The 26,898-nt window shown below is 41.6% G+C and overlaps 1 protein-coding gene across 1 annotated transcript in view; it reads right to left on the reverse strand.

The window, feature by feature from the left end:
* Positions 1-4,699: 4,699 nt before the first annotated feature.
* LOC126412550 (cyclic pyranopterin monophosphate synthase-like) overlaps positions 4,700-26,898 on the reverse strand; it is a 29,703-nt gene continuing 7,504 nt past the window's right edge. The window contains exon 2 of the mRNA XM_050082201.1: positions 4,700-5,497. Within this exon, the coding sequence (XP_049938158.1) occupies positions 4,713-5,360 (648 nt within the window). The 5' untranslated portion in view covers positions 5,361-5,497 and the 3' untranslated portion in view covers positions 4,700-4,712. The remainder of the gene's footprint in view (positions 5,498-26,898) is intronic.

Below are 26,898 nucleotides of genomic sequence, written 5' to 3' on the forward strand. Positions count from 1 at the left end.
ATGAAGACAAATTGTGTGTGGGCAGGCATTATCTTGCTGAAATGTAAGCAAATGATGGCTTGTCATGACGAGAAACAAAATGGGGTTTATAATATCATCAACAGATGTCTGTGTTGTAATGGTGACACAGATGACAACCAAAGAGGTCCTGTTATGAAAAGAAATGGCACAGTAGACCATCAGTCCTCGTTGGGCTGTATGGCAGCCAGCAGCCGGGTTGGTATCGCACTGCTATCTGGTGTGTCCCCAGGCACGTCCCTGGTCTGGAATTGCATTGACTGGAATATAATTGGCTTCAGTGATGAATCCCACTATGAACTGAGCCCCAATGATCAGCACAGATGTGTCTGAAGACGCCCCAGACGGTGGGATACCACCGTGAATGTCACATCCCATACGGTCCAACTACCAGGACTGATGATCTGGGGTGCGATTTCTTTTCATAACAGATCCCTTTTGGTCAACAGACGACTATGCTGTAGGGGTGACATGGATGTCACCCCTACAGCATAGTCGTCTGTTGACAATACTGTACATCCTATTTTGTTTCCCTTCTTGGCAAGCCATACATTGCTTACATTTCACCAAGATAATGCCTGTCCGCACACAGCTTGTCCTCGTGCTTGCCAAACCCTACCTTGGCCAGCAAAGTTGCTGGATCTCTCCCCAATTGAGAATGTAAGGAGCATTATGGGCAGGGCCGTTAGACCACCTCGGGATTTTGACTATCTACAGTGACATTTGAATAGAATTTGGCATGATGTCCCTCTGTTGGACATCCAACAACTCTATCAGCCAGAGCCAAGCTTGTATAAGGGCCAGAGGTGGACCATCTCATCCAATTTGTGATGCTCTTTCTCTTGAATAAATCATCCAGTTTTTTCTGAAACTGTAATTATTTTTCTGTCTTCACATGTATGTCACATTTACTGATTTCAGCCCTATTTGGTATTTCGATAATTCCTTCAGTACCTAAGTGTTTTTTTGAGTATATAGTATCTGACAGTTTCTTTTTTTTCAGTATGCTTGTCTGCTGCCCATTGCCTGCTCTAACTGGTGAGTAGCAATCTGTCCTATTTCATATTGTTAGAATTAACTTTTGACACTTGATATTTATGATGCAAGCAAACTGTTATTGCCACTTGACATGATGGTGAATGGTACTCTGTTAGCCATTGGCACAAATGGATTGACATGATAAAACAAGGCTCCACAGCTTTTACAAACTTTTTGAATGTGATAAATACAGCTTACTGCTGTCAATACTTCTGTTAATTACAATTTTGATCGTTTGTTATTTTCAAGCATACATGTCAGGTGCTACGACACCTTTGAATTACTGCAAATGGACAAAGATGACCAGACTCATTTCTCTTCAGTAGAAACAACTATCGACAAGAGAAGAAACTTAATGTCATTCAAATCTACTTTTTCATTGGTAGAGATCTTTCACTCATGGGATTAGCAGCAGAGATTAAAAAGAAGCAGCGGCAAACAGATCCAAGGCATCCATTGTTTGGAACTCATGTTCTTCCATCACAACTCCTTATAATAGTATCAGCTCTGGAGAACTAAGTCCCGATTCATTTTCTTGTAACAAAATAGACTGGCATTACCTTGCAGTTAAAAATGGGAAGATATACATGAATGTCCTACATGCAGTTTTTTTATACTTGTGCTCTTTGAGTTCCTGTCCTAGAATACATTAAAATATTAAAAAATGTGTAAATTAATCTTTGAAACAATCCAAACCTTTCAATGGAAACCAGGAAAGATTTAGAAACATTATCATTTAAAAAAAAAAAAAAAAAAATCAAGGAAAGGTAATGTAAGGAACAATCAGGGAAAGTCTGCTGTACCCTTCCTGTTGTGTATTGTGTTATTGTTATTCTTAATTTTTTAAAATTTGATAATGGCCATTAAAGACCACGCAGAATAGCAATTGCACATTACTAGAAGCTGCCTTTGCATTCTTCCTCCAACAGCCCGTTGTATTTGCTCAGCGTAGAAGCCTTTAAAGTTGTAACTCTGGTCGGTCTGAGACGCCGCCTAGATTTAATCCAGCCTGTCAAAGATCCCTTTGTCATTCCCCTGAACTACGTCAGAAACTTTAGGGTTGTTTCCAAGAGTATTAAAAATATGTTTTGTCAACCTGACCTTAAAACTTTCGTCTTCCTGACTCGACAGGTGCAGGCAGTATTTCTCGATTTCTGAACAGCTTTTGACTTAGTGCCAGATCGATGCTTATTATCAAAATTGCTACCGTGAGGGGTATCAAGTGAAATTTGTCACTGGAATTGAGGATATTTTGGTAGGAATGACTTACATGTTATCTTGGCTTGGGAGTCATCATCTGATGTAGAAGTAACCTCAGATGTGTCATAGAGAGGTATGTTGTGACCATTGCTGTTCATGTTCATGTACATTAATGACTTTGCAGACAATATTAATAGTAAAGCACTCTTTTCACAGATAGTGCATTTATCTAGAATAAAGTACAGTCTGAAAGAAATTGTACAAACATTCGTCAGATCTTGATAATTTCAAACTTTCTTTTAAATGTTCAGACATGTAATATCGTGCATTTTGCAAAATGAAGAAAACGCAGTGTGGTATGACTACAGTATCAGGGTGTCTTGCTTGGATTAAGTCTATTCATACAATTACCTGGGTGGAGCACTTTGTAGGGATATGAAATGGGACAGTCATATAGGCCCACTCAGGGGTAAGGCAGGTGAAAGAGTTATATTTTTTTTTGGTAGAATACCATAGAAATGCAGTCATTCTACAAATTGTTTGTATGATCCATCCTAGAATATTGCTCAAATGTGTGGGACCCGTATCAAAATGGATTAATGGGTGATTTGAATGCATGCAGAGAAGGGCAGATCAAATGGTCACAGGTTTGTTTGACCCAAGGGAGAGTGTCACAGAGATGCTGAAATAACTGAATTGGCAGACGCTTCAAGATAAGATGTACACTATCCTAAGAAAGTATGCTTACCAAAAGACGACTCTAGGAATATGTTACAACCTTGTAACTATTGCTCCCATAGGGACTGTGAGGACAATATTAGATTAATTACAGCATGCAGAGAAAGATTTAAATGGTCTTGAAACATGAACAAGCTTTAATATCTGGTACAGTGAGATGTACCCTCTGTCGTTCTCTTCATAGTGGTTTGCAGAGTGTGGATGAACATGTAGATAGCCTCATCAAGAACGCAATCAACATGTATCTGAAACTTGAGCTTCTCCTAGTGTGTAGTGTCACAAACATTTTGACATTATTATACATACAAGACTGCAAAGTGGAAAGTGTACATTCCAAGATTGTTTCACACTATGAATGAGGACAACCTGAATCGAAGGATGGAGCACTACGAGTGGTCTGAAGGCATGCTTCACGAAGATGAATGGTTTGCAGGGAAGGTTATCTGGCCTAATGAGGCACAATTCAACCTGAATGGTAATGTAAACTGTCATAGCTGCGTGTATTGGGCTGCTGAAAATCCTCATGTTCACGTGGACAAACATGTTACTTCACTTGGTGTTAATGTGTGGTGTGGTCCGTCATAGTATTGTTTCTCTGACCCATTCTTCTTTGAAGGTACATAACTGGTGAGGTGTATCATATGCTGCAAACATTGATTTTATTAGCCATCCAAGAGGTGTTTGGAAACAAAAGATTTTTACCTACAAGACTGTACTCCGCCTCACCACCACAGAGATATCAGATTCTACTTGATGAAAATCTACCTGGACGACGGATAAGTCGAAGAGGAGCTGTCAAGTGCCCACCAAGGTCACGGGACCTTACAATTCTCAACTTCTACCAATGGGGGACCTCGACAAACAAAGTTTACCAACAGAACCCAGCTACACTGAATGAGATATGAGAGACCATCAAGACATCCTGTGCAGCTACCACACTGGCAACACTGACAGCTGTACTTCAGTCAACAATTCAGCAAAATTGATGTTGCTTGGCTGCTAACAGGTGTCACTTTGAACACACAAAATTATCTCCCTCCCATGCAAGAATTTTGACACTATGCCATTTTGTTCCATCAATATTGACTATCAAAGAGAGTGTACATTTTTCTGGACCCCTCTGTATTACCACTCTCACAGTTTCACTATTTTAGACAATGGGACAGGCACAGTTTTTCCCTAACTAAAGAATATAATTTATTCTTCACCAATGAAGCACAACATTGAGAGAAAATTTTGGAATTCGGTACAGTTACGTTGCAAATTTCAAACTCACAGTTATTCATCTAACAGATGTGCTTTTTAAAGGTACGGTTCATGAAATGCTGCACATGCAATGCCCGGGATTGTAGCAACGGCACTGTACTTTGGGAGGAGAGTGACAAAATACTGACAGTGACAAAACAATGAATGTTAGTGAAGTTAAGAGTGTCTTACATGAAAACTGCAACTGAAAGCTTTGTTTTTGTGTGTAATTTATCTACAGTGTACTACAAAAAAAGTGGTTAAGGGTAAATCACATTTTGAAAAGCTTTTGTAAATGGGCAACTTGACAAATTATTTTTAATTGAGTTTCTCTCTTTTTCGAAATTAAAGGTGCAACTTATATTCAGGCCAAGTTGATGTGTTTATAATTTATGATAACTATGAACAGACTTTGAAATTTGCCTACATCACACCAGGTATACTTAACTTAATTCACTGACCCACACAGATGCTCATGTCCGGTGGAAGTCTCCTCTAGTTCCCCCACTTTTGGCCAGAAGCATTATTTCAGATATCACAATGTCATGACTCACAGCTTTGCACATATCGTACACTGTTAAGGCAGACACCGATACAGCAGTGAGAGCTTCCATCTCCACGCCCGTCTGCCCTCTACACTTTGCCATGCCAGTTATAATCACACAGTTGAGAGCAGAGTCCAGTTCAATGTCCACAGCCACAGAGGATACAGATATGTTATGACACAGAGAGATAAGGCTGGACGTCTGCTTGGCCCCCACAATTCCCGCCAGGCGAGCAACGCTAAGTATGTCACCTTTCTTCAGGCCATTTTCTCGTACGAGTTTCATCAGTTCGGGTCCCACAAAAACCTTTGCTCGTGCTGTAGCAGTACGTTCTGTCACCAGCTTCGAACCCACGTCGACCATTTTCACCCTGCCGGTCCGGTCAACATGAGTCAGACTTCCGGACTGTGCTCCCAAACTGCAGAAACGGCAAGAGAAGACAGAGGGCTGTGCTCTGTGTGTTTGTCTTGTTAGGAGTCCTGCATTGCACATAATGCTTCGGGTACAGGGAAGCAAAAGAAACAGTTTTCTAGATTCAGTCACTACACTCAAATTATGTGACAACAACTGAGACATCTGTGTATCCGACACAAACAGGGGCGAAATATTGGTATCTGAGAAGAAGTACTTTCGAAAATCTTGTTTCTGAAGGTTTAACAACTTCCAACTTTGTGCCTTCACGACATCACTACAGCCATCAACTTCAGTGCCACCTGGAACAAAAATACAAGCTGTAACAAAGAACACTTCATAATCTGAAAATAGGTTAACTACAAAAGAATTTTTAAGCATTCGTGTTGAAACACCCCCGATTAATTCCTTTACTGGATTTTGGGTAATTTACCGAAGCCACCCAACAGTTAATTATTATGATATATGACCGTGTGCTTACTGGATGAAAGGCTATTGGTTGTTCTGCGTTGTTCTGCTGTGGTTTCGGGAGTATTTCAACCGAATGCGGCTGTTCTGAGACGGAATAGCTAATGATTGAAAGTTTGTCTATTGTTAAGTATCACAAAGGTTGCGATGTACAACTGATATATATTTCCTACTAACACACAAATTCTGAGGCAGTTGCTACCTTTGCCTTACACGTCTAATTGCGGTTATCTCTTTTTATTGATTGCTGATTCTCAGTACTTTGTCACACGCCTTGCTGATGGTTAACATTCACAACAATCCTCACTGCAATCCATGGTTGTTGCTGGCTGATGCGGTTGACACGAAACACGTAATTTGGCACTTGTCACTTTCTGTTTCATATCACTCGCGAATCGGCATTAGTGAGAGCCAACCCCACGACGATCAGGGGGGCGTGCTCACTCGTCATACTCCAGTGAATTTTACCGTTTACAACTCACTAGACCACCATTCTTGCCTGTCCTTCCCGCACTACTTCTCACTCGACACTCTGCCATACTACTGCGCACTCAGCACTAGTCTCACTGCCTACTGCAGCGCTCGACAATCTACTCCTGTTGGCTATCGACCTGGGTGTCAGATACTAGCATCTATGTTTGTGGGATCACAGATCCCTTACAGTGTTCAAGACAAGTTCTTTGAACCTTAATGATCTGTGATGATTCTTTTCTTTCGTAAGGTAAGGTCGAAAATCTGTTTTGTCTGCAGAAGTGTGCAATATGAATATTACACAAAGTTGATAGGAACATCTCACATAAATCTCCTCAGTGGCTGTAGATTTCACAATCTTGCAGGAGTGGATACAAGGGGAGGTCATAGCAATGATGATAACTACCACCCACTTCCCAAACAACATATTATACTGGGGTGCCGTTAAGAAGGCAGCAGTGTGGTGCATTCTGTGCAGAAAGAGATGGGGAATGCTATATGGTGCTGTCTGTGTGTTCTCTCTCTCTCTCTCTTTCTCTCTGTCCCATGACTCACATTTCAGCCTCTTCCAACCCTCGTATTTGGCACAGGCCACTGTGTCTGCTTCTGACTCTGCCTAGTAGAATTTATGTGGTCGGAAAGCTATCGCTGTTGCTTTCTAATGTAATACTTGTCATGTTTCCTTTATGCCAGCCATTGTGAACACTAATGGCTAAGTAACCTCACCATACCTAAATGCCTTGTATCGTACACGCACCCCAAAATGCACACTACAGACAGATGTGGCAGAATGACACGATGTCTTTATATTTTTTACTTCACCAATTTCCAAATGCACACATAACTTTTGGAGAAGGAGGTAGCGTGGAAACAGAAGTGTGTCAAAAATGCCAAGGTCTTCCAGCAATGACAAGCTACATGTAATAAAGGACACTTTTCAGTTGCTCGTGCTAGGGTCTGCCCACAAGGACATGCTTTTGGTCTGATTGACAACATTCCAGCCGGGTAAAGCTGCACACCACTGGGTTGAACATACCAGCTGTCAACAACAGATCCGATACAACAACAACAGAAAGAATGACTTCCCGAACACAGTTGGAAATCACTGATAGAAACATTATTCCCCTCATTCACATGTGTTTACAGACCTCTGTTCAGTCATAATGTTTATTGAAATAACGATGGTGAGCACACAGTCTGACAGAGGTCAACTTGGTTGTTACATGATTGTTCAGGTTTTTCCTTCTTTCCTCCTCCCTTTTCTCTTCCCAAAATCTTTTCATTCTTTGACTGTGTTCTTGTTTCCTTTGATATGTACATATTTTCTCTGTTTTCTTCATTCCCTTTACTTCAAGTTTTATGTTCATAATTTTGTTTCTGAATTTGTCTCTTTCATTCATCATTTCCATTCTGATGCCTGAACGTTTTAGCCTTCTTCTATTTCTTGAAACCAACTGGTTTTTTTGGTTAAGGCATTTACTACATCCTAAATCCCTTTGTGAATCTGTCACTGTTCATTGTGTGTATGTGTCCACAGAATGTTAGTCGGTGTTTTCTGATTGTGACTGAGTCTGTCTCTGTGTTCTTATAATTCTCTGGTTGATCTCTTCATCCATATACCATCTCTCTGCACTGCTCCAAAAAATTTTCTGAGGATTTTGCATTGTATTCTTTCTGCTTTGTGGTGCCTGGTCCTCAGATTGTGGTCATTTCTGATGCGAAGAGTGCTTCTGATAATATAACTGTATTGTAGCGCATGTGTTTGCCTTGTACTGAAATGTTTGTTTTATTATAGTGTGTCCATGTCAGTTTGTACACTTTCTGAAGTTCTTTTGTTTGTTCTATGTTTTCTTCCTTCTTTGATCCACCTATTTGTATTGTTGCTATTATATTGAATAATTTAATATATTTTTGTGTGTTTATTATTGTTATTAAAATTGTAGATGTCTGTCGTATGCTAACAGTGAGGTTGCTAGCGAGTTGCATTTTTGAGGGAAGCTTGGTGAGGGGGGTGGAAACAATAACAAACCATCACTCCACCCCCTCCGCAAATAACCAAACCCTGGATGCCAACACATTTGCTCTGTATAGGTGTTTGTGTCCAGAAGTAAGAGTCAATTTAGCAAAAAAAAGCAAAGGAAAGCTTCATGTTCTGGGCCACATCAAAACCAGATGACCAACCATAGTGTAATCCTCTGCAATGGCATCACTGAAAGCAGTATTTTGGCGGGGGGGGGGGGGGGTGAGTCAGCACACCCTGTTCTGGTCACTGCCAGCTTTCTTGACCTCATAGTCACTACGCCTCAGTCCAACAGTTCCTCAATGGGCATCACAAGGCTTGGTGCACCTCGTTCCAGTCCTCCCACCAAGGAAAACCACGGGCAGTACTACGGGTGAGTCACAGCTGAGCAGCTGCCTTCCCCCTGTACCTGCAGTAGCTGCGAGAGGATATTTGTGTTACACATACGCTAAAACTGGCGTAGATGCCACAGGACACTCTTTGGAGTGTCACTAACAAGCACACGCTGCTACACACTTGACAGTGCTAGGTGGCCAAGAGTTCTGGCTCAAAGTTCCTGCAACTGTGGTTGGAACTTCCCCAGTGTGACTCTCCCATTCTTTAATAGGGTATTTCAGTGTCTGGGGCACGTTCACATTGGACAACACTGTCCAGTACAGGCTGCTGTCTTCCACCCGTGCTCTCTTGCACTGTGCATTGCATCTTTCACAAGTGAGTAATAAGGACTCCCCTCTTCCGTATGTACACTAAAAAAGCAAAATTGTCTTTTCACACGAAAAAGTAAAATTGTCTCATATCCACATTCAATGCTTAAAAGTATCCTTATGTCTGGGAGACGGCAGATCCACTGAGCAGATCCCACCCGACGACCCGTAGCAAGACTGCAGCACAAGAGGCAGGAGTGCCATCTGTTCCCTTCAATGTTTCTGTTTTGCTTTGCCACCTATCAGTAAGTGATGAACCAGCTAAATCTGGACTTTGCTGCCACAAATCAAGAAGCAATGGCTCGGAGACACCATGAGCTCATTGTCCAACTGACGGCTGGAAGCAAAGCAACAGCAACAGCAACACCAACACCAGTCACACCACCAGTGAATATACTAGAGAGGCCCTCAATATCACCGCAGTAGTCCTCGAGCTTGAAGTGACAGCTCCGTGGAACAAAGATGGACCTTGGAAGCTGGTGGGTCCAAAATGCAATCAGCAGCATCATACACGAACAACTGAGCCTACTGACTCACACGGCAAATGCAGCGTGCTTTTACCAACACCAGTTCTGAGCATCGGTAATATGAGGGACCATACAAACAATTCTGCAGCAACTCAACTACACAACACTACCCCAGCCGCTATGCAGAACACTACACCGACTGGCTTCCCACTGGTCATAATACACAATTACACTTGGCTCGGCAAGCTAAACAAGACATTTGTAGAATGTCACTCCCCACCATATACCAAACACAAAACTCACAAGGGACCATGTATCACTGTATGTATCCAACAAAACAGATTGCACAAATCTCCTGAAATTCGTCAAAGCTGGGGGAATTGAGTATCATAAATATAGCACCCAAGGGGGGAAAACTCGAATGTACATCGTGAAAGGAGTTGACACCACAACCCTCAATGACATTCTTCATGGTATAATCACAGCTCTCAGCTGGGATTGTGAGAGCATGAGATAAATTCTTGGATTTGTGACACACAGATTGCAGCCAAACTATTTAGTGGAGTTGGACGACACAGCTTACTCCTGCAACTTTCTGACGCAGATGCTCCTGCTTCACATGGTCGTAGTAGAAATATACACACCTCCGTGTGTCCCCCAACAGTGCCACCACTGCCAGCAGTTTGGCCGTGCGGCACCCAATGTGATCTGGCACACGGTGCCGCAAATGCACTGGTAACCGTGTAGCACGACACTTTAAACTTGGTACAACTATCAAATGTACCAAATGTGGAGGGGTCCATGTGCAAACTACAGATGGTGTGCAGCATACAAAGAAGCTCTAAGGTGCAAAAGTACCAAAGACAGACAAGTGGTAACCAGAACAGCTCCAAGACACTCCCCACACCCCAACCAGTAAGGTGTGTAATCTCTTTTACTGGCATTGTCAGTGGAAGTGGATGAACTGAGGATGCACAGAGCACCACAAACTCATGGCACACTCCCACAACAACAGAACCACAACCCACACCTGCAATGCTAGAAACTGCCCCTGTACTGATGACAACACTGCTGGTCCCAGACAACACCAACTCAACTCTGTCTAGGCCAGATTGTGACACTCGCGAGATCACAGAAGACACACCCAAACTAGGGCAACCACAAACACACGAAATGAAACGGAGGTACCCAAAAAACAAAAGAGGGGACACTATCACACCACAACAAATACACCAACAACAGACCAGACAAACATAGGAACACATTCAAAGGAACAATGTAACTGTAGCTCACACTCTTGCCCCCCTCACCACAGCAATAACACAGGTGACCCCAGATGAAATACGAACCATGAATAACACACAAGCCAGCCCATCCAGTACACCAACATAAGGACCACCAGCCACCAACACCACCGCCAACACTTTGGCTGACATAACAAACATTCTCACCACAATCAGAGGCATAGTGGAGACACTATTCCCCACTCATGTGGCTTAAGATCCTCTTGACGCTCTTCATCGTAACACATGCACAAACTCATGACGGCTACACACAGCCAGTGCATGGCTGCTATACAAACTGCTATCACCACACTGCCCACACACTTCCATAGATAATACACCACAAAACACAAACAACAGTACTTTGACCCAGATGCTATTCTGGAATGCAGATGGGATTGGCAACAAAAGGGCAGAGCTAGCTGCATTTATGGAGGAGAAGGGAATCTGGATTGCTCTCATGAACGAAGCTGAGCTCCAGTCACACAATCAACTACTCTTCCCAAGATATTACATCTACTGTACTGACCACCTGAAGGCACAACTGTGGGTGGAACAGCAATCATCATATATTGAGACAAAGAATACACAAATATTAAGATCCCTGAACCTGAAAGACTAGAAGTCACAGCTGTTAGGGTCAAGTCAACTGAGTGAACACTACATTGATATCGATATACAATTGATCTGGTAATATCATAAAAAGCGATATCAGCACAATACTCAACATAGCATAGTGACTAATAGCCACTGGTGATCTTAATGCTAAACACCCTGCTTGGAACTAGCAAAGATCAAACACCAATAGCAAAAAAACTATGCGAACATGCACTGCGCCCAAACTACATTACACTAGTGCCAGCTGAGGTGACACTTAAAACGGGGAACAGAGACTAAATGTGATAGACATTAGATGTGATAGGCATTATAGTCACAATCAACATTGAAATTATACATGATTTGGCCTCACCAAACACCTGTAATACTTTACTTGGAAGAAACACAGCAGTATAATGAATCTCACAGGATACTGAGCTACAAGCATGTGAATTGGGCATTGTTCAAGGAAATGCTTGAAAAGTCATATCCCACAAATTCCCAAAATTACACAAAGCAGGAAACTTGTTGAAGCTGTCAAAGCCCTTACCACCGCCTTACAGACCAGCATACTCCATGGAGGAGAAGCATGAGCTGATGACCAGAACACTAGCAACATCCTTCACACTGAATCTGGCTCCTTCCAATCCAGCACTGCTACTTGAAATGAACCAGGAGGTTACATGGCTTGTAACCCAGCCCAAGTGCAATGTAACAATACATACTGCTACACATGAAATTACACAGGTTATTAAGCACAAAACAGCTAGAAAAGCTCCTGGTCCCAATCACTTTCAAAACCGTGTCACCCAGGAGTTCACGAATAAAGCTATAGAGCATCTCACACATATGACGAATACCATTCTACACCATCAAGACTTCCCTGTCCTGATGTTCAGGAAGCCAGTGAAATACCACTCCCTACCACAAAATTACGGAGCCATCAGCCTGCTGAGCTCCCTGAATAAGATTGTTGAGGAGATGATTCTCAAACATCTTACTATGCACTGCAACACCAATGACTCGCTGAGACTGGAGCAATTTGGATTCAGCAATCACCACTCCACAACACAACAACTCCTCGGTGTAGTAGAACATATTACACACACCCCCAACACCAACAAAGCTACAGGAGCGCTGTTCCTGGTCTTCAGTCATCTACGGCACAATCGTCTCATTCGCAAAGTCTGCACTGCTAGTCTCTCCGACGAGCTCATACATCTTACACACTCATATCTCACCCACAGAAGCTTCAACACCGACGTTCAGGGCAAACAGTCAACACAACACAGTATACAAGTGGGAGTACCCCAAGGCAGCATCCAAGGGCCCCTCTTGTTTAATCTCTACGTCACTGACTTTCCAACTGAACAAAACACAATGGCAACCATCTACGCAGATGACACTACCATCCTAGTGCAAGACTGGAAACCATCAGGCATAATTCGCAACTGCAAACAAAACTGCCTAGCTGGAACGACAGTGTGTTAAAGCAAATGCTGACAAGTGTGAAGCAGTTCTGTTCACTGACAAACCATAACAACTGCACAAACATTAAGTGTTCTGGCACACCCACAAGCTCTGGAATGAAAATTAAGATCGCAAGAGCTAAGAAGGCAGTGAACACACCGTCAGCCAATAGCCCACTGCCAAGGACCACACCACGACGGGAGCAGGCCCCTAGACAAAGAGAATATAAGTGCCGCTCCTGCCAGCCTCGGCCACTCAGTATTTGGACAGGATTAGGACAGTATACGGACAGGCCTAGCACTGAATGCTACAATAACAGTTATTAGTGATCCACAAACTGTGTGTCAAACTTGCACGAACATTGTATATAGCAAAGGACTCGGATTTACACTGCATGTCGCCTATTGCTTGCGACACCATTGTAAATTCCACATTAAGCATTGTCAAGCTTCTTATTTGTAATAAAAACTATTAATGTTATTTGCTTGAATTGTTGTATAGCATTTTGAGAATGCAGCATCCTTTACGCACCCTATACGAGATGAGTGGGCAGGACCCCACATTAAGACTGCAGACAAATAACACTACACACACGCCCAATACGTTTCAGTGTGAAAGTCAAATACTTCAGTGACAGGCCAACTGAGCATATGCAAGGCTCAAACAATGTTACTCTAAGCTCAACAGGTAAAGCACACTGAATAGGAGGGTATCGAGGTCCGTGTACATGATACTGATTAGACCCATGATGATAATTGCAGCTGCAGTCTGGGGTTACGTGGCTCTGACCGCCTGTGCCGCCTACAGGTGATACAGAACGAAGTGCACCACAGTCCACACACACTGTCGACCTTCACAGAGAATACTGCCTTGAGACTCACACACAGATATTCAAAAAACTCACCATACGACTGTAAAGGAACTTGAGACACTCTGACAATTACTTCATTCTTAACCTGGGAAACTACGACCACAACCACGAGTGAAAACACAACTGCTGAAAAACACTTCTATCTAGGGACAATTAATCACCTGTGGACAGCACAAGCTCACAGACAAAATAAACACTGGTGAATCCCTGCATTGCAGCAAAACTAAATGGCATTGCCAGCTGCAAATATCTAGCTGACCAACTGGCAATACAGGAAAGCAGTATTGCACACTAAACATAAACATATCCAACCAAACCACTTTATGGCCAATTGACCACTCGTATAATGACCTTGGCATGTTACAAGTACAGATGCTGCAGGTGGCCCAGGAGACACTCAGGTGCACAGCCCAGGAGTACCCCTCCTCAATAGGACTGACACTCGTAAAGAGTGTTTTAAGCTGCGACAATGGTATCGAGCATCGCACGATACCCAAAACTAACGACAACCTCACCCTTGCATACAGAAAGAAACTGTTACTGCTCTTACTATCTGTCCAGACTATTGCAGAAGTTCTTTTCCTTTGGTGCTTGCCTCGGCACTTTTCTCCCGCTGCCCTTAAAACTGCTACCTTCTGCTCACTTCTCGACCACTTCTATCGCCTCAAAGTGCCTGTATTAGTGGGTAATCCTGCGGACAACATCATGACCCCACATCCTGTGCACTTCTCAATTGTAACGAAGCAAATGGAGGTGATGGTAGAACTTTGGTGATGGTCACCATGTCAGTGTGGGTGTGGAGTAGCTTCACCCTTAAAAAAAAAAGGCATTACCACGAATTGGACCTGGATCCTCCACATAGCAGCAAGATATGCTGACCTCTGAGCTGCTCAAATGGACAAGAGAGAATTTAGCATTAATTGCAAAGTTTGCAACCATAACAATCACAATATAAATAATTTCCATAGAGAATATGCATTGAAACTTAGGGTTAAGAAAACTGTTTTATATTCAGGTGCAACACCCTTTTAACATCTGCCAGCCAACATTAGGAGCAATCTGGAAATCCCCAAATATTCAAAATTAAAGTAAAAAATGTTTTATTAGCCAGTCCACCAATAATTTACCTGGATATGTGAATTTACCTACCTGTCCCACCTCAGATACACAACGCACAAACACTTTCTAACAGAAAACCATATTTAGCCATGCAACATATTCTCTAGGAGCAGACAGGAATGCCTTTTGAAGTGGTGATTCCATCATAATAATAGCCTATGTGTTGGTTCTCCACGGAACAGAAACTACTGTACCGGTCCCAATGTGGCATTGACAGCATAAAGGGCATTGCACAGGAAGGAAGTATATGAATTTATCAGAATAAGTTTAGATGACAGTGTCCTGTGTAAAATTAAATGCCCATTTAGCATGAAGTATTAAATCAAAATAGTGGCAGAGCAGTTTAAGTAGCAGAGCATTGGCTTTTTTTAAGTAGTTGCTCCTCTGTATATTTATAAAAATAAAATGATGTAGAACTGATCCCCTTGAATAATGATTAATGTGAGCAGATTAGTAGTAGATGAAAATGGTTATTAGTAGTTCAGTGGCACTTCTCACTTACTCGTTTTACACCCCTGAAGGCTCTCATCGGTGATGGAGCTGTTGGAATATTACATTTGAATGAATGGCTGAACTCGATAATTTTCAAGGTATTCAATATTCTTGTACAGTGCATTCAAAACAAAGTTATATAAAAATGAAGAGGGATGTGTACTTCATAAACTGGCTTGACAACAAGCACACAATGAAGCAGTATGATGTAGCTTACTCAAGCACCTCAGTTTCGCAGGAGACCATGAGGCAACAAGTACACACATCATGTTTGCTCTCTGTTTTTTATTGCCTGTGCTCGAGCACAGTATGAAATGTATTAATTTTTATGGAGTCAGCTATCCGTCCAATTTCCTTCTCCAGTCTGGGGCTGCTTCCCATCTCTAATTAATTTGTCGTTAACAGGATGTTAATTGTAATATTCTCTTTAATGAACTCATTTTCAGCAAATTGCTAAGCTGGTAATCTTCCTTTCTGTATTGAATAATAATAGTAACTCTGACACTTACATGAAGAGGCATATCAGCAGCAGCGGTTAGCTGTCTTTTAAACTTCATTTGATGCATCCAGAACATTGGAGATATACTGCAACGTCAGTAGGACATATTTACTGAGAAAAATGATACACGACACACTTGCCTCCACTGAACGCATCCACACCCATTAATGTACAGGCAAAAATCCACAAAACCTAACATTCTAGAAGTGGAACAAAATGAATAATATTTTTCAAATACAGTGCTTAAAAAAGTTTCACACTGCCCCCACAGCTTGCATACTTTGTTTTTAACCCATTTGTGGGCACATTTTTTGTAGCAGCCCTGTAAAGTTAATTGTTTTGGTATTATTTTAGAAGTTTCAACTACATTTAATTTTTGATTATTTTATTTTTGTTGTTTAGCATATTATCACAAAAGGTCAACCACATCCAGAGGAGGTACAACATTTTCCCAAGAGCATAGTAAAACAACTAAATTAGTGGTAAGTATGGTCAGTTGGTGGTAAGTATCTTTTCTGCAGTCCAAAAAAGAAATTAATTTTGTGGTAAGTATATTCCCCTTGTATCATGGAAAAATTACTTTGGTAGTAAGCATACTTCCCAGTTTCCTTCAAACCAACATTATTTGGTGGCACATATATTTGCAACTGCTTCTGAAAGGAACAAGTGACATTTAATGACAATTAAAAGCTACATTTCATAACAGACAGAAAGTTCAGCTGGTGCAGCAAACTAACATCAGGTGCCAGGTGCATACAGAGCTCGTATGATGTGTTCTCAGGAATACAGTAAAGAAATACAGTTGATGGTAAGTACACTTCCCACATCCTGTGAAATGGTTAAATCAGGAACTTCTCTCAAAGTATATCGAGCGAGGTGGCACAGTGGCGAGCTCACTGGACTCACATTCAGGGCAACTAACAGTTAAAGTCCATGCATTACTCTCCTGTGGCAACCTGTTCATCTCAGAGTAGCCCTTTCAACCTACAGCCTCAATTATCTGCTGGATGTATTCCAATCTCTGTTTTCCTCTACAGTTTTTGCTCTCTACAGCTCCATCTAGTCCAACCAGACTTAGGTTTCCTGAGCTTTCTCTAAATCAGTACAGGCAAATGCCGAGATGGTTTCTCTGAAAGGGCACAATAAATTGCCTTCCCATCCTTGAAACAATCAGAGTTTGTGCTCAGACACTAAAGACCTCAATGTTTATGGGACATTAAACACTTATCTTCCTTCATTTCTCCTTTCTCAATATTCTTTTGTCTACCAGAAATCACTAAGTACAACTGACTGTGTAATGTAGGTGAAAGCGAACCTGCACTCTCATTTACTTTAGCAGAGTGCACTGTGTCTCCATTTGTTAATGGGACAGTGTGACTCACATGGGCTGTACAGTCTGTCGACCTGCTGCAAAGAGTCACTTAAGGCTTTTACTGGTCATGAGAGATATACTTAGCAGTAGCTGTGTTTCTTTACTGCATTTATGGGAATACATTGAATCACTTCTGCATGCTCCTGGCATCCAGTGATAGTCCGCTGCACCAGTTTACTTTCTTTTTGTTATGAAATATAGCTTTTAGGGCTGTGAGAAGTATACAGCCCACCAAATAACAGTGTTTTAATGGCTCTTGGAAAATATGCTTTCCATCAAAATAGTTTCTCAAAATGGTTTGGGAAGTACACTTACTGTATTTACCCGAATCTATGCCGCACTCGAATCTAAGCCACACCTGAAAAATGAGACTCGAAATCAAGGAAAAACAATTTTCCCGAATCTAAGCCGCACTTGAAATTTGTGACTCGAAATTCAAGGGGGAGAAACGTTTTAGACCACATCTCCAGACCGAAACAAAGTTGGTCCATTGTAATATGAGACAATTTAGGTCGAATGAATGACGATACAGCTACAGTAGTTTGGTGTGTGTGTTAAACATAGCAGTTAAGCTTTACCACGTAGTCATTGCTATGCGTCAAGCTCTCCGTCCGTATTTATACTAGAGAGCCTTTTTCACGTGCTTCGTCTGGTTTGAATTGATTGCTTATTTTTCTTTGATCTGATAAGTGCTGTTCTCTTTGTTATAGGTGTTTCCATCACTCTAAGCTCAAAATGCATTATAGTACTGTGCCATGCATTGTTTGTCGCATTCTGATTATGCGTGTTTACGGCCTGTCGCCGCTCGCGGGATGGCTTGCTTTTGCACACGCTACCGCCGCTTACAATTAAAAAAAAAACAAAAAAAAGAGAGAGGAATCCTCTCATCAGTGAAACAATGGCAAGCGACTGCTATTTGTTGTTACTTACACTGCCGCTTTCTTTGATAATGATCAACAAAAACCATATAATAGACTGCATATTATAGATGTTCCAAACGAAAGTTTAGCGAAAAACTTTCTCCGTTTGAAAATTTTTGCAGACGCCTCTTTAGTGCATTACATTCTGCACAGAAATTAGAGCCATCTTAGGTTTAAAAATCTAGTCAGTTGCCGTGCTTCATTTCTGACTGTATCACTATTCAGCATAGGAATAATACAAATATAAACATGACATGATAATATATTCTTCCGCGTTTGCTGTTGTCTCACTCTAGTTTCGTAGTTTATTAGGAAGACAGGATTTAAATGAGATAGCAGGAAACACGTAGGAATACATGGCAAAATGTTTACATTCGTATTATTCTTATGGTGAAGAGAATACTGCATGTGATTCATAATTCATAAAAGTTGCTATTAACAACCATCTCTTGTGACAGGTAGGACAAAAATTCAGAACGTAGACTTGGCCATATTGACAAACATCCCAAACAGTCTTCTAGTCGGATTTTCATAGTACATTGAAAGGCTGCAACATTCAGAAATGAAGAATATGGAATTTGTATTTACTTTGTTGGATAAAGTATGAAAATGCAGTGGTCGAAACTCGGGGCAGAGAAAAAAGCTCGTCTTCCACCCCCCACCCCCCCGCCCTCCACCATTTTTTTTAATTTGTTTACTGACGCAGAGGTTTTGGCGCCTGTATTTTATCTTTGTGCCTGCAAAGCATGCCTGTGTAGTGCTACATATATTCGACGGCAGAAGTTAGTTGTGGCGGCACCTACCAACATTTTTCAGAACTTCCGCTTACTTTGCACTTGATTCTAAGCTGCAGGCGGTGTTTTGGATTACAAAAACCGGAAAAAAGTGCAGCTTAGATTTGAGTAAATACGGTATTACACAATTATGTCTTTTGTGAATCTCGGGAAGCATACTTGCCAACCACTTAGTGGTTTTACAAAGCTTTTGGGAATATATATTACCATCTGTAGATGTACCTGGTATCTTGTGATAGTACACTGTACCAGATGCATAAAAATTGCTACAACAAACAATTTTTGTTTGTTGTCAGATCACTACTATCGTCACTTGTGTAGTTGGAAAAAAAAAATTGCCTCATTTTCACAGAGGAAAATAGCAGCTCACAAAAGGGCTCTAGGAGAAATACACTACCACTACAGTTTTTGTCCTAAACCACAAAAATAAAATTACAAAAATAAATAAATAAACAAACTGATCACATGTCCAATACAACATTAAAAAATTTGACTTTGCAAAGGGATTATAGCGTTAATGCTTAAAGACTGCCCAAGCATTGTTACTTTACAGTAAGAATGTTTGTCATCATGGAAATTTACCACACAATTGGCAAATGCTACAGCGACGTCATATGAACATTCCACAGCCTTTGCAGTAACAAAATGTTAAAAATCGGCACTACAGAGATTGCTCAGAGCCAACAACAACTGACGACTGCTAACTTCAAATTATAGCTGACAGGTAGTACCTCAGGAACTTACTGTAACTGCACTGTGACTTTTTTTGCAGATAATGGGGAGAGCTGTGTTGACTCACACGGTACACAACCATCTCGACACATTCAGTGGGGTCTCTAGGTGTCCATTATGTACTACAGTACAAACCCCCGGGGAATGTAGTGCACAAAGAATCGTGGTGTACTTGGAAACCGGTGGATGGAAAGCGACATTCTTTTTGAGGAGCACTAGTGAGAAAATTTAGAGAAATAGCTGTTGACACTGACTGCAGAACAATCTACTGATGATGTACATTCCATGTAAGGGCCATGAAGACAAGTTTAGAGAGATTAGGGCTCATTCAGAGGCATATAGACAAGTCATTTTGCCCTCACTCTGTTTGTGGTGCAACAGGAAAGGAAATTACTAGTGGTGATACAGGGTGTCCTCCAGCGGAACTTGGATCAGTGATATTGTATTCCTTTCACAATAAGTGAAGCATTTCTTTGATACCTGATGATCCTTGTAGAAGGGTGCGGAAATGGCCAGGTACCAATGCATGTCTCAAATGTTAAGACCCACAGATTCAGCACATAGTTGAGTCAGTCTGGTTTCGGTCTGGTGTCACCTATGGATATCAAATGCCTCTAATAACTAGTAAGTATAATTTGAGAGCTGTGCACTATCAGAACTGAATCCTCCAACCTACTGTCTAGCCAACATAATGTCAAAATTTCAGCAATGGGTCTCTCGACAAATAGTGCACTATGGCATAGGTCCTGTTCTTAGCATGAATTTTATTGTAATTTCCTGCTTAATGCAAAATCCTAAGCAATTGGGAAAAAGCACAGTAATTCCTGTATATAAGAAGAGTAAAAAAATGGACCCACAACATTACAAACCAATATCCTTAACATTGGTTTGCTGCAGAATTCGTGAATGTATTTTCACTTTGATTTCCACGAGACAGAAAAGCTTCTGTTCACAAATCAGCACAGATTTAGAAATCATCGTTTGTGTGAAACTCGACTTGCCCCTTTCTCACTAGATATCCTGCGAATCAGCGATGAAGGGAACAGGCAGATTCCACATTGCTATTTCCAGAAAGTGTTTGCCACAGTGCGCCACTGCAGACTGTTGATGAAGGTCTGAAATTACAGATTAGGTTTCAAGATATGTGAATGGCTCGAGATGACTTCTCGTGTAGTAGAAGCCAGAATGTCGTCCTTGATGGTGAGTGTTCATCAGAGGCAGGGGTATTGGAGTTATTCTCAGGAGTGCCCCGGGGAAGTATGATAGGACCACTCTCATTCTCTATACAGGGTGTTACAAAAAGGTACGGCCAAACTTTCAGGAAACATTCTTCACACACAAATAAAGAAAATACGTTACGTGGACATGTGTCCGGAAATGCTTAATTTCCATGTTAGAGCTCATTTTAGTTTCGTCAGTATGTACTGTACTTCCTCGATTCACAGCCAGTTGGCCCAATTGAAGGAAGGTAATGTTGACTTCGGTGCTTGTGTTGACATGCGACTCATTGTTCTACAGTAATAGCATCAAGCACATCAATACGTAGCATCAACAGGTTAGTGTTCGTCAGGAACGTGGTTTTGCAGTCAGTGCAATGTTTACAAATGCAGAGTTGGCGGATGCCCATTTGATGTATGGATTAGCACTGGGCAATAGCCATGGCGCGGTACGTTTGTATCAAGACAAATTTCCAGAACGAAGGTGTCCCGACAGGAGGACGTTCGAAGAAATTGATCGGCGTCTTAGGGAGCACGGAACATTCCAGCCTATGACTAAGCGACTGGGGAGACCTAGAACGACGAGGACACCTGCACTGGACAAGGCAATTCTTCGTCCAGTTGACGATAACCCTAAGGTCAGCATCAGAGAAGTTGCTGCTGTACAAGGTAACGTTGACCACGTCACTGTATGGAGAGTGCTACGGGAGAACCAGTTGTTTCCATACCATGTACAGCGTGTGCAGGCACTATCAGCAGCTGATTGGCCTCTACAGGCACACTTCTGCGAATGGTTCTCCAACATTGTGTCAATCCTCATTTCAATGCAAATGTTCTCTTTATGGATGAGGCTTCATTACAACGTGAACAAATTGTAAATTTTCACAGTCAACATGAGTGGGCTGACGAGAATCCGCACGCATTTGTGCAATCACATCATCGACACATATTTTCTATGATCGTTTGGGCAGGCATTGATGGTGATGTGTTGATTGGGCCCCATGTTCTTCCACCGACGCTGTATGAAGCATGTTATCATGATTTCATACCTGTGCTGCTAGAACATGTGCCTTTACAAGTACAACGCAACATGTGGTTCATGCACAATGGAGCTCCTGCACATTTCAGTCGAAGTGATCGTATGCTTCTCAACAACAGATTCGGTGACCGATGGATTGGTAGAGGCAGACCAATTCCATGGCCTCCACACTCTCCTGACCTCAACCCTCTTGACTTTCATTTATGGGGGCATTTGAATGCTCTTGTCTACGCAACCCCGGTACCAAATGTAGAGACTCTTCGTGCTCATATTGTGGATGGCTGTGATACAATACGCCATTCTCCAGGGCTGCAGCAGCGCATCAGGGATTCCATGTGATGGAGGGTGGATGCATGTATCCTCGCTAACGGAGGACATTTTGAACATTTCCTCTAACAAAGTGTTTGAAGTCATGCTGGTACATTCTGTTGCTGTGTGTTTCCATTCCATGATTAATGTGATTTGAAGAAAAGTAATAAAATAAGCTCTAACATGGAAAGTAAGCGTTTTCGGACACATGTCCACATAACATATTTTCTTTCTTTGTGTGTGAGGAATGTTTCCTGAAAGTTTGGCAGTACCTTTTTGTAACATCCTGTATAGACTGGTGGTCCAAAACATTATGACCTGCTTAATAGCTTATTTGTCCATCTTTGGGACAAAATACATCACTGATTCTGCGTATCAGGGATCAGACAGCTTGTTGTTACGTTTGAGGAGGTATGAAGCATTAGATGTCTACACACAGGTCTTGTAATTGACGTAAATAACATATCACTGATTTGCATACGTGGTAATGATGCTCGATAGTGATCCAGATGGGTTCTTTAGGATTACATCAGGCAAATTTGGCCACCAAGACATCAACGTGACGTCACTATAATGCTTTTCAAACCTCTGTAGCATGATTCTGGCTCTGAGATACAAACATTTACACTGCTGAAAGATGACATCGCTGTCGGGGAAGACATCAAGCATGAATGGACACAGGTGATTCACAGCTGTCGGCATGTCTTTGATTACTACATGCAAGTGCAGGAGAATGTCTCCCAAGCATAATGCTGCTCCCACCAGCCAGCATCCGTGGTGTGCTGCACATTTGGAGCTGCCATTCACCTCAATGATGGTTTTTGTGGAGACACCTATCAACCTAGTGTAGCAAAAATGGGATTCACCCAAAGAGCCAAAATTTCCATTGATTGATGGTTTAATCCGAATGGTCCTGTGCCCACTGCAGTCACAACTGATGATGTTGTTGGGTAGACATGTGAACATGTAGGAGTGGTCTGTTGCGGAGCTCTGTGTTCCAGAATTTACAATGAACAGTGTGCTATGGAACACTTGTGCGTGCACCAGCATTGTGCTCTTTCAGCAGAGTTGCTACAAATCACCGTCTATCCTACATTGCAGCCAGACATGCCACCAAACCCCAAGTACTGTGAAGAGTCATGGATGTCTAACCATTTAGCACCTAGTGATAGATAGCACATGAACATTTGACCAGCATTGCCGCTTTTGAGATGTGTGTCACAGGCTCAGCATAATAATAATCTGCCATTTATCAAAATCACTTATCTCAACTGATTTCCCCATTTGCAGCCCATATCTTCCCTAAAGTGAGCCCCCATCTGTGTCTGTTCTATTTACATATTTTTGTTACTGCATCACATGCCTGCAATGCCACCAGGCAGCATCCAACTCGCAGTGGGCAGTGGTCATAATGTTTTGGCTAATAAGTGTACATTAAGGATCTGACAGCCAACGTGGCCAGCACTATGAGGCTGTTTGCTGATGACGCTATTGTGTATGAGCAAATGTCGCCATTGAGTGACTATAGGAGGATATAAGATGACTTAGACAAAATTTGTGATTGATGAGATGAATGGAAGCTTACTGTAAATATTAAAAAAATGTAGGTTAATGCAGATGAGAAGGAAAAAAAATCCCATGATGTTTGAATACAGCATCAGTAGTATGCTGCTTGACAGTCACGTCAATTAAATACCTAGGCATAATGTTGCAAAGCAGTAAGACATGAAACAAGCAAAATTGGTTGTAGGGAAGGCAAATGGCCAAATAGGTTTATTGCAAGAATTTTAGGAAAGTATAGCTTATCTGTAAAGGACACAACACTAGTGTGACCCATTCTTTAGCATTGCTTGAGTGTTTGGGATCTGCATGACACTGGATTAAAGGAAGACATTGAACCAATTCAGAGATTTGTCACCAGTAAGTTTGACCAGCACATAAGTATTATAGAGATGCTTCATGAACTCAAATAGTAACCCCTGGAGGGAAGATGATATTCTTTTCACAAAACATTATTAAACTATTTAGGTACCTCGTACTTGAAGCTGACTTTAGGTCGATCCTACAGCGACCAATTTACAATTCATGTAAAGCTACAAAGACAAGAGAAATTAGGGCTTGTACAGAGGCATATAGACTATCATTTTTCCTAGCACTATTTGTCAGTGGAACAGGGCAAGAAATTACTAAGGTGGCTTGTGGGGTATGTACGTAATTTTAATCAGCATGATAGATACATTTTTGTACATGTTTACTTTCAAGGAACTTTGTTGTGCTGTTCTTTTTTAATAAAAACAAATACAAAGCTCATGTGGGGTATGTACATAATTTTAATCAGCATGATGGATACATTTTTGTACATGTTTACTTTCAAGGAACTTTGTTGTGCTGTTCTTTTTTAATAAAAACAAATACGAAGCTCATGCTTATTCACTCCATTCCTGGCTGATGAAAGTATCTATTGTAATTATCATCTTTCTCATGTTTGCAGTACCTCGGAAACCCTCTGTCAATTGTATTTCTTTTTATTTGGCATTTATGGTGTGGACATCTTGGAATTCACGAGCATCTATTCTGTTATCAGAAACATTACATTCTCTTCAGACCATTCTGCTGCTCACAGATCTTGAGTTGAAGACAAAAGTTCACTGATGAAACACCAGAATTTAGCTCTTTCTCTCCTGCTCTCACCAATGCAGAGATGATGGAGACTTCGTTTGACAGTTCATCGAAAGACTGATAATGGGCAGAACATGAGTGAACACCTGTCAATGCTTACCAAATGCAACATAATGGTGTCTGCTTGTGCTCAGCTACTGTTCAGAGCCACAGAGAATTCTTGTTCATTTGTGTCCGCTCCAGTGAAAAATGAGTTTCAGACCTGCAGTCCAGTCTTTTAAGTTTAGCAGGCAGATGGATCAGTCATGTTTTGGGCCAGTATGGTATACAGATGTCAGACATATCTCATTTCTAGTGAGGCTATTTGAGGGCTGTGAAATATGATGATAGGATCCTCGAACCTACTGTCCTGTCATATAGTCGACATTTAGATGATCATTGGTTGTGTTTCAAGATGACAATGCACAAGTACACCATGGGATATGAATGATGGAGGAAATCAAAGTCAAAATGAGGGCAGCTCAGCCTGTATTATTGTAAAATATTAGGAGAGAGAGAGTCACGGACATGATATGCGAGTTGAGATGGTAATCACAAAAAGAAATACTTTTTTGCTGTGGCAAGAACTTTTCACAAAATTCCAGTCTCCAACTTCATCCTCCAAATGCAAAAACATTTTCATTTTCATAGCACTCATCTTCATAGGGAAAAATGATCATTATAACAAAACACAACAAATCAGAGATCACACAGAGCAATTTAAGTGTTACTTTTCCCCACACATTGTTCAAGAGTGGAACGGTAGAGAAACAGTATGAAAGTGGTTTGATAAATCCTCTGTCAGGCACTGAGCTGTGAAATTCAGAGTAGTCATATAGATGCAGACATTTCATATCCCATAAGCATGGTGGTTGTGGAGGTCTAGTGGGTAGTGCACTAGACTCCAATCAGGAGGTCCTGGGCTCGATTCCCCATAAAACATAAAAGGTGGGGATTTTTCCTTGTTCCAGTGACTGCAGGATGGCCCCAGGTGACGCCAACCTGCTATCAGGTGACTCCTGGGGATATTTCCCAGGGGTAAAACGAAGCTGGGGCGATAGGCCATAACCCTCTCCCTCCTAGTGCCACGGTGAACAAAGGCTGCACCCTACCTGCTGTCAGGACAACATCCCAGTCACTGCCTGCCATCATAGACCTTACTTTAACATTTATGTTGTATGCGTCTGAAAAATTACTTTAACACAGAACAAATACGGAAATGAACAAGACCAGAATAATTAACATATTCTGTTGGATTTTCTGTTGCGGCTATATCATAAATTAAACAACAACAGAAAGACATCTTCAATCAATTTTCTAAAATTTATGACATAAAAATACTGTATAAATCATTAAAACTCTACTGTACTCTATCGAAATTGTAATACCCCTGGGTAGATGCCAACGTTAGCATGCAGCTAGAGCCAGTGTTGACATGGTTTTTAGGCTGTTGTACACATGCGACAAGATGAATAGCAGACTGGTATGCACACCCCACATCAGTTACATGATCCTCAAACATTTTGAAAACGTTCTCACACTTTCACACACGATAATATTAGATACATACAGATACAGGGTACATAACTTTCACCCTGGTGTGGGTTGGAAGGGGGGGTGGGGGGGGGGGGGAGGTGGCATGGAAAGGGCATCTGGCCACAATTTACCACTAATACTGCCAAATACACAATAACATGCTGAGACTGTGATAGCAGGGGATAAAGACTAAGAAAAAGAAAAAGTAAAATGTATCAAAGTTGTGAGGTAAAAGTCTGTGCCCACTGCCAGAAGAAAATTCACTCTAGATTTAATGTTGCAACAGTGCATATGGAGTACATGAAATGATCACATTTACAGATCAATACTGCAAATGCTTCTCAGCTAGCATGTATCGACCCGTGCCAAAACAAACACATTAGTACGTGGTGTAGCACTCACTGGTGACAATGCAGGCACTGACTATGGCATTCAGTCGATAGTACAGATGACAAAAACTGTCCTGAGATAAATTATGTCACACATGCTCAATCTGTTCACATAGTTATGTAAGAGTTGTTGGTTGACAAGTTGCACGAATCACTTCTCATCCCATGTTCCCACATGTGCTCGGTTGGAGACAAACTCGTAGAACATGCTGGACCGGGAAGTCACTGCTCATCTTTCAGAGAACACTGAGTTTTGTGGGCAGCGTGTGGGTCCGC

Source organism: Schistocerca serialis, chromosome 7 (assembly GCF_023864345.2).
Source record: "Schistocerca serialis cubense isolate TAMUIC-IGC-003099 chromosome 7, iqSchSeri2.2, whole genome shotgun sequence".
Classification (NCBI taxonomy): Eukaryota; Metazoa; Arthropoda; class Insecta; order Orthoptera; family Acrididae; genus Schistocerca; species Schistocerca serialis.